This window comes from Salarias fasciatus, chromosome 6 (genome assembly GCF_902148845.1).
Source record: "Salarias fasciatus chromosome 6, fSalaFa1.1, whole genome shotgun sequence".
Taxonomy (NCBI): domain Eukaryota; kingdom Metazoa; phylum Chordata; class Actinopteri; order Blenniiformes; family Blenniidae; genus Salarias; species Salarias fasciatus.
Genome location: NC_043750.1, coordinates 36,437,001 through 36,446,186, shown reverse-complemented (window position 1 = coordinate 36,446,186; position 9,186 = coordinate 36,437,001). Strand labels below are relative to the sequence as shown.

Here is a 9,186-nt window from a genome sequence, read left to right as displayed (position 1 = left end):
TTATATTGTTATGAAATACTGTATCAGAAATAAAATGACTAACAGATCAAGTAAAGATAAACTGAAGCTGCTTTCATTGTGATGATGATATTTGTATTTAGCGTACAGGGCCAGTCTGTGGTGACTGTTGAATAAATAAATACATTGTAAACATTTATAAAGGAGTTACTACAGTTGAACAGAATTACCACAGAAATGTAGTTAATATCTCTTATCTCTTCATCGCTTTGCTTCGTCTCTCCTGAGGAGACACAGCTCCAGTCAGGACTGTGGAGACGCAGAAGAAGAGCTCCATAATGTGACGGTGACCTCCATCGTCTGACATAATCAGGATGAATCAGTGAGAGTCGAGTTACATAAACGGATTCTCATCCTCACCCAGATTAGAAACCCAGCAGACTGTACAGCCAGCAGCCTGCAGACGCAGAGCCGACACGATGGCACAGCACTGCCACGTAGAGGCCGAGCAACCACATTACACCTGGCTGCAGGTGAGTGTATCGCAGGGGCCTGCAGCCTGCAGCCTGTAACTCCAACCTCCAGCCTGCAACCTGCAACTGTTCATTGGTTCAGGATTTTTGTCAAGTAAATTATGCATCATGGGTTTTCCACTTCCTGGAAATCTAAACGTAAATTAAAGTATATTCAACAGAGACAAGTAGTTTCATTCTATACAGAAAGGGAAATTCTCTTTAATCTGGTTAGTTTGCTGGATGGAGAAAAAAATGAAAGAGTGTGATGCAAGTGTTGAATTGCAAAAATGGAATAAGCAGCAAAAAAATAGTAAAATGGCTTAACATATGAAGTGACTACTACAGACAATATGGTATTAACAGCAGGATAAAATAGGGTAAATGATTAAAATAGCTTATTCCCATAACTTAGCTAAAGCTGCTACGATACCTTTACAAATATCTATAAATGACTACAAATAGTTAAACAGCTAAAATATCTGAAAACTAAAGAAAGCTCATGGTTTTCAGATTATACTGAAAAGATCTTAATTGGCCTAAAATGTCTAATAGTTGCTCAATATAGAAATTGAAAATGCTAAATATGGACATTTCTAACAATAAAAACTGTTAATATGTGTAAAACGAATAAGATGGTTGCATTATCTAATAAAAACAGCTAAGCTGTCAACAACTGATAAATAATTTTAGAACACAACAACAACTTAAAACAGGATAAACTTGCAAAACAACAAAACAGCAGCAACAACAACAAAACAGCCAAAATGGTAAAAGTTTGTGTGGGAGCGGCATTTGTACAAGCCTTTTGGCTTTTTTCGCTCCCTTGCACAGAATCAGATTGTTTTGACTATATGTGGAAAATAATAATAAAATAAAATAAATATAAGTTAAAAAGAGTAACATAATGTGATCCCACTATGTAGGCATAGTTTTAAAAACACCAGTTTTGGTCAGTATTACAAAATACTCATGAGTTTTGAGTGTTTGTGTGTGTGTGAGTGTGTGTGTGTGTCTGTGTGTGTGTGTGTGTTACATTACACTGAGAGGCAGCCTTACAGCATAATACGTCTTTATTGTGATAATTACTGCAACATTAACAACACATACCGGACATAAAGCACTCTCTTTTAAAATATAAAAACATTGTACAATTTTATAGCTTCTTCTCCTGTTTATAAAAGATCCTTAGAATAAATACGTTGCTTTTTTTTTTTTTTTTTGCAGGTAAACTAATATCTACAGCATCAAAATATTCTAGAAGAGAAAGAAAAAAAGAAAAAAGTTTTTCTTAAATTAAAGTCACAAATAGAAAAGGACATACTGACACACTAATACTTCATGGCTGGTTTTGAAACGCAGTCATTACTGTGGTCGTCTTGAGAAAGATATCAGATGTCAGCGCTCATGTTGTACACACTGCGTGGTGTGTTAGTGTTTCAGTCTGTCGCCTCCGTGTCCCGCAGTGTGTACAGTGTGTGTCAGACTGGCTCTAATGGATCAACCATGAGTGGATCATGAGAACAGGAGCGTTTGATGCTGAAGACATTTATACGATCAATACTCCTCTAAGACCTGAAGCCAATCTACCTGCAACGACAATGTCTTTTTTTTTTTTTTTTTTATCATTATTGATCCTTATTTGAATGGGGACAAGAATGCAGCACAAATCAGTGAATTTCTATCTTAAAGTCATCTGTGAAGTCTGTTCTGACTCAGCAAGGTGAAGTTCAAATAACCCATTTTACCAGATAAAAGACAGAGTTTCTTCAGTGGTTCTGTGGGTCTTAATACATTTGTTTGGAATAAAACTTCGTGGCTGCCTGAGTCAGAGACAACCAGGTTTTCACATGTCTCGTCTGGTTGAGAGTGACGCCATGATATCTCTGCCTCTGCTGCATTCTGTGATATCTGATAACAGGGGAAGTAATCAATAGAGTCCATATCAATCGTTTCTTTGGAACATTTAAAAATGGAATGTCTCTACTGCGAAATTAAACTAAGAATTGATCAAATATCAGTAAATCCAGTGGTAGCTTGTCCAGGCCGTGTGTGTGTGTGTGTGTGTGTGTGTGTGTGTGTGTGTGTGTGGTTCAGGCGTGTCTCTTCATGTGCAGGGCCAGGTGGTCCGAGCGGGAGAAGGCCCTCTGACACAGCACACACTCGTAGGGTTTCTGTCCGGTGTGTTTGCGGTAGTGGCGCGTCAGCTCGTCCGAGCGCGCGAACTTCCAGCTGCAGCCCTCCCAGGAGCAGTGGTACGGCTTCTCCCCTGGAGGTCGAACACAAACCATAAAGCGTCAGGAAGCACATGAGACGGGATGTTGGGAACGTGCGTGTGTGTGCGCGGGGTCCTCGTCATACCTGTGTGTGTGCGCTGGTGGGCCTTCAGGTGTGAGCTCTTGGTGTAGGTCTTGGTGCAGCCGGGGTATTCACAGCTGTGGACCGCAGGCTTCTTCTTCCCCGTCGGCCTCCTGCCCCGCTTCCCCTCCCCCCCAGCAGGGGGCAGCGGCGCCGCCACCAGCAGGGGCTGCTGGTGGAGGGGCAGGTGGCCGGCGGCCGGGCTGTGGCCGTAGTCGCAGAAGAGGCCGACGTTGTGGTTGAAGTGGGGCATGTAGCTGTAGTGTCGGGGGTCAGGGGTCACGGCCTGGGGCGGGATGAACCTGCTGTCGGGCAGAGCCACCATGGGGGGGTGCTGCTGGGGGTAGTAGGACGCGAAGTCCCACGACGTGACCTTACTGATGGTTCCTCTGCTGTGTCTCTCTGCACTCCCTGCTTGTGAGAAGTCGAACTGACTGACGCAGTGCACGCTGCTGTGGAACGCCGTCCGGCCGGCGTGGGGGTCGGCGAACCCGTGGTGGTACAGCTCCGGCTGCACGGGCGCGGCCTCGGGGGCGGCCAGGAGCTCCGCCATGAAGCTGCTGCCGCCGTTCATCTGCAGGCTCTCCTGCCCGGGGAAGGCCTCGCCCGGCTCCAGCTGCGGCGGCCGCTGCCCGCCGCCACCACCGCCACCACCGCCGCCACAGTCCAGGGACGGGACGGCCTCGGGGGAAGGGCTGCTCCATTCCGACAGCAGGAACTCAATGTCCCATGAGGCTTGGCTGTCGTCGTCCAAGAGCTCCTCTGTCACGTTCTGAGCGACCTGCAGCTGGTCCGAGCTGTGCGGCGACAGAACGTTGGGGGAGGAGTCCAGAGGGAGAGAACCCTCAGACTTCCACACCTGGATGGAGGTGCAGAGAAAATAGACCATGACTACAAAAAAAAACACAGATACACAACAAAACAAAACATTCATTGTAAAAAAAAGTAGGTTCATGATGAAGGGTGGTTTATCTTTATGTTGCTGTTTGGTGATACAGGTATATGGGTTACTCTCAGACAAACCAATGGAGAAGCCCGGAGGTCAGCCGCAACCAAATCCCTCCAGAGGATGGGACAGGTCCTGAACAGTCAGCTGAATGGCAAGAATCAAATCCAGTAATTTGCCAATTCTTACTTTACGACTGTCCATGAATGCATCAGAGCTGTTAGCCAGCGCTGATTGGCTGTGCGACATGAACGAGTTTTTTCTTTGCACTTGATCTGAACTCTTTGGAGGGAAGTTAAACAGTATGCTAAACACTATGCTAGCTGCTAGTGGTACTACCCAAAACCTAACATCGGAGCCACTGGTGAGTCAGTGAAACCTTCAAAAATATTATCTTTATCAGAATGCTGTGGTCTTAAACACCTGCCTATTTGAATGTGCCTTGTGTTGCACTCAACTAGAAAAGACTGCCGAGTCTATTTTTTTCTAATATACAGTACGTGAATTCCAAAAGATATAGATAGCTGTGTCTATATCTATCTGAATAGATTGTGTAATTTTAGACCAGCTGTGTTCATTTTATATTTAAGCTGTATCAAAGATGGTACAGATTTAGCCCGTGACTTTTTATCTGAGCTTTCAGCACCATGGACAGCGGACGCTCTGAGATTGACACCTGTCAGGCTGCATTTGTATGTGTGTGTGTGTGTGTGTGTGTGTGTGTGTGTGTGTGTGTGCATATGTGTATTTGTTCTTCAGAACAAGTTTGTGAACTGGTTTGTGACTTTATTCTGCTTTCTGAGGCATATAGGTTTGCTTGGCTCAATAAAAGTGAGCATTAGTGTGTTGTTTGATGGTAGCATGAGGTATTGTTTGAATGGTAAAATTACTATCATGAGGGCCCGTGAAGAATGCTCCGCCCCTTCTGTACTGAGACCCACGCTCCGCCTCTGCTGCTCAGTGAATGCCTCAGGCAAGACAAAGGGAAGCCAGAGGTGGGATGATGGAAAGACAAACCCCTACACGGCATGAAGCACCGACAAACTGAAGAAGAGGCTGACATAGAAAGAACATATCAGTGGCTGAAACATGCAGGACAACACAGAGGCAGTGATCATGGCTGCACAAGAAAAGGCCCTAAACACAAGATCAGTGGAGGCTGGAGTGGATCACACTAGACCAGACCCCAGGAGCAGACTGAGCAAGAAAGCCCCTGAAACAGTGCAGCACATCACAGCAGGGGGCAAGATGCTGGCAGGAAAGGCAGACGTGGAACGCCATAACCAGGCTGAGGGCATAGTATGCAGAAACATCTGTGGTGAGTACAGACTGGAGACCCCAGAGTCCAGATGGAGCACATCCCCGAAAGTGGTGGAGAACAACCAAGCCAAGATCCAGACTGACAAACTGGTGATGCCTAATCAGCAGGACATAATGTTGGAGGAGAAACATGAGAGGAGAGCAGGAGTGATGGATGGAGCAGTAACCCCCAAACTGGATGCATGGCTCCAGGAAATAACATCTGAGATCTCTGTCTGGAAGAGCGCAGTGCTAGGAACAGCTAAGATCCTGCTGAATCCTCGAGCTTCACACAGTTTATACCGTATATAGGCTCATGCTGCTTCCCGCTCCTTTTCGAGCATATTTATTTATTCTGTCTGTTTCCTCTGCCTCATCGCATTTTGACAGTTTGTTTTTTTTCTTATGCTTAAAATAAATTAAAAAGAAATTCTCTCAAATAACATTGAATGAAGCTCAGTGATGACTGCGATCACAAATTTAAGTAAATAAAATGAAAATCCACTTTAAAAAATTGTAAATTTGAGTTGTTGACAGTAATTGCAGCTGAATTTCAAAATCTACTTTATATAACTTCATCGTTCTGTTAGGCTAAAGTCTCTTCTGTCAGTAGATTGTTGCTTAGACTGTAAACAAATATATTTACAATAAAAAAGCACATTTTTGAGTTTTCTCACAGTTCTTTTAGCTAATGTAATCTACAGATTACATCTGCACAAGCAACAAAAATAGCACTCTGAATTTCCCATTTTTACATTTTTCATGGGTTCTTTCATAGCTAAAAGGTTTTTTTTTTTTAGATCAAAACTAAATTTTTTGCAGGACACTTGTACCAGGATGACACAGCAGGACTGTCAAAATTACTTGAAGAAAAGAGAATTTTAATCTATTTAAAGAATTTTTTTTTTAACAATGAATTGAATTTACACTTTCCAACAGATTGTTATTACATATTCATAGGATTTTTTGTACGACTGGCTGTAAACTCAAAAACGTATAAAAGTAGGTCTCGAAATAACCTTAACTGAGTGATGGAACTGTTGAATCCCAGATTTGTCAGAGAGAGCTCTGTAAAGAGATGCAACATTACAAACAGACACATGTTTATTTGGCACATATGCCAAATAAAACAATAACAGCACATTTGAGAGACATGCATACGATATAAAACCACTCCGATGTGCAGCTGCTCTTATCTCCAACTGTCATCGTCTCGCCGAGCGATGCCGAGAGACGCAGAAAAGCTTCCATTCCGTTACGAATCAGTGGGAAAGAAAAAGCTGGAGTTACTTACTTTCATATTGTCGCTGGAGTGTGAGAGGCTGGAGAAGGAGCTGAAGGAAGGGAGCACGGCCTGGGTGACAGCCATCAAGCCGTCTGAGATGTCCACAGGTGGAACAACGACAACAGCACTGATCCCTCTCTCTTGTCTTTTGTTCCGTTTTGGATTTTTGTTCTCATTTAACTATATTTTACCGTGAGCTATAAGGGAGAAATGGAACCACAGTCATCCCAGTTACAGTCCTGTTCGAGCTGAAAGGCCCCAGAAAGTGGAGCTTCTCACAGATGTCCTCCCCCCTCCGCTATCTCTCCCTCCTCTCTCTTGTCTATCTCTGTCAGCTGCAAGTCAAACTTCAAATCTCTCCGTTTCATGTAGGTTTTGACCGTTAGGAGGTGGAGCATTGAGTGTGGATCACTGTGCCAGGTTCTACTCTTTATCCCTCCAGACTGGTGATTTATAACTCCTCACAACCTCTGCTATCTCACCTTAACTCACCCCTGTGGGATTCTGGGAGCCTGGACACCCCGATGAGCACAAAACTGTCATTTCCCTTCACAGATCTGGACAGAAGACTCATTTATTTCATGCATTTAATCCTGACTTTTCATTTGAAACAACACAACACTTTCAAAATGCTACATAACACATCACATGATAAGAAAGTGTGTTTATTAGACACTGATAAACACTATAGAAAGCTGAAGAGCATTTTAAATATGTATACATTTGCACTTCTTTACAAATCACACAAGTCAAATGAACAAAAAAGGGAGGAAAACGTGTAGAATATTGGTCCGACACATCATTTTATTATGAATTGATGATGACTGAACAAATAAACAAATAAAAACTAAACAAGAATAGAGAGAAATACAATAAAAAGTTTAGCAAATCATAATTAAAGTGCAGTGTAGGAGGAACGAGAGTAAAAACATCATCTGACCATGATCTATAGGAATCAGTCAGATGAAATGTTTTTAAAGGACTAAAAAAAATGCATAGAAAGAGAAACCCGAGGAGTGTTTTATTGATTTGCAAGTAAACACGAGTGGCCACTATCAGATGGCAGGCCCCTATCTGCTGGAGCATGCCTTGGCTCAGGAGCACGGTGTACGGCGCGGGTACGAGCGCGGTTTACGTGAGGTCACGTCGCACCGTGACACGGGACAAGACGTCTTTCCAGAAATCCAACAAATTTGTCTTTTGTAGAGTCTTGAGGCAAAGAAACACACAGTTTGATGCAATTTTAGAACAAGTTAATGAAGCTGGTATTTAAACAATCACAAAGCTTTAAATATATGTGGGGATTTTAATGGTTTCAGTAGAAAATTAAAGAAAGTGATTCCTCTTTGTTTTCAGTGCTAATTGTAAAACCCAGTGAGAAGAAGCTGCTTCTGAGAAGACCTGCGTGTGAAAGGTGATTATACTCTGGCTGCTGTTTATCTGCTGACATGCGCTAAAGCCCGGCTTCTGTCTTCCCACAGATAATGGAGCCCTGACTGCTGCTGATGCCCGATGACGAGCCGGCCGCTGATAAAGACTCTCTCTGCCTCCGACTGACGACTGCACAACACATCCAGAGAGCAGGCCCGGAGCGGCGGAGGCCGCTGGCTCATTACAGCACATTACATAAGGCCTTCACGCCAACCGCTCGTCTGGAACGGGAGATTTCTATCTCTGAACATAACAATTGATGCTCAAATTGAGGCTGACAGTTTCAATTAAGACTAATGTTTGTTTTCTGTTCTAATAACGACACTAAAACTTTATTTATAGAGCAACTTTAAAACCAACGTTGATGAAAATGAAGCAGCCACAGTGTAACAGAAAATATAATAAAAGGAACAAAATACATCAGAAATGATGTTCATATGTAAACAAAAATAAAAAGTCAACAGGGTATGAACAGAAAAGTAAGTTATCGGATGAAACTGAGCTACATTCTGTATTTACCCCCTGAAGATGCATAAAATGTTATAGTCTTTTGAATTCATAACACTTTAAACTATGAGTTTGGAAGAAAGTTGTTCTTTGTTGTTGTCAATATTAAATTCAGACGTCATTAGTTTTAAGAGAAAATACATTTTAGTGAACAAATACATGTAGACATGTATGAATAGAGAGCTACTTTCCTTTTATAAATTTCTGCTGATATATATATTTAACTGTATGTGATGATGATGATATAATAATAATAATGATAATAATAATAATATGGCTATGAGATTGAAACCTTGCTTGGATTGTGTAATCTAATTTATTATTAATATGTAATTGCAGTTTTTCTCCATTGGTTTGGCTCATTTTGAACATAAATTGCATTTTCAAAACACTAAGATCATTTGGCAAAACGGTCTTACAGTTCAGCACAACACAACACGTTTCAAAGCTACATTTCTTTCCCATGTAAATAGTCAGTGGCACCAAAATGCAAAGACTTTTCCCATTTGCTTTGGCTCATTTCTCATAACAGACTGGGCGTTCTCAATTCTCTTGGTTCTTTTGTCAAAAACAACCTGGAAGAAAATGAGGAAAAAAAGCATTTTACAACAATTTCACGTTTTGATTCACACATTTCTCTCATACTTCCAAGGAAACTGTTATCATTTTTACTCACAAAGTAACTCTCAATTTATTGTATCAGTCACCACCTGCAAAACCATCTGTTCAGCTGTCAAAGTACTCAAGAACACACTGCAATACCATGAATACCAGACATTAATCTGTTTCTATGAGGGTGAGGAGCCCGACCATAGAGGTGAGGAGGGGAACCAGCGAAGAAGTGAGCTGTGAAACTCCAGCTTCATTTACAGCAGTGTGGAATACATGCA

General features: G+C 42.3%; 1 protein-coding gene and 1 long non-coding RNA gene across 2 annotated transcripts; one reads left to right on the top strand and one right to left on the bottom strand.

Moving 5' to 3' along the window:
• Nucleotides 1-1,676: 1,676 nt before the first annotated feature.
• On the bottom strand, nucleotides 1,677-6,778 carry klf1 (Kruppel like factor 1 (erythroid)). The gene is made up of 3 exons (XM_030093617.1): nucleotides 6,368-6,778; nucleotides 2,832-3,687; nucleotides 1,677-2,739 (listed from the first exon to the last, which is right to left on the bottom strand). Exons 1-3 carry the CDS (start codon nucleotides 6,440-6,442, stop codon nucleotides 2,564-2,566), a joined length of 1,107 nt encoding a protein of 368 aa, XP_029949477.1. The 5' UTR covers nucleotides 6,443-6,778; the 3' UTR covers nucleotides 1,677-2,563.
• A 715-nt stretch (nucleotides 6,779-7,493) lies between these two features.
• On the top strand, nucleotides 7,494-8,522 carry LOC115389987 (uncharacterized). Its single transcript, XR_003931635.1, has 3 exons — nucleotides 7,494-7,623; nucleotides 7,715-7,772; nucleotides 7,840-8,522. It is a non-coding gene; the product is annotated as an uncharacterized LOC115389987 (long non-coding RNA).
• The last annotated feature ends 664 nt before the right edge of the window (nucleotides 8,523-9,186 follow it).

Excerpts from the sequence above, each read along its gene's own strand:
- klf1 (XM_030093617.1), bottom strand. The coding sequence starts at position 6,442 with ATGGCTGTCACCCAGGCCGTGCTCCCTTCCTTCAGCTCCTTCTCCAGC. Across the intron at positions 3,688-6,367 it reads ACTCCAGCGACAATATGAAA|GTGTGGAAGTCTGAGGGTTC; the intron begins GTAAGTAACTCC and ends ACCTCCATCCAG. Across the intron at positions 2,740-2,831 it reads CCACCAGCGCACACACACAG|GGGAGAAGCCGTACCACTGC; the intron begins GTATGACGAGGA and ends TTCGACCTCCAG.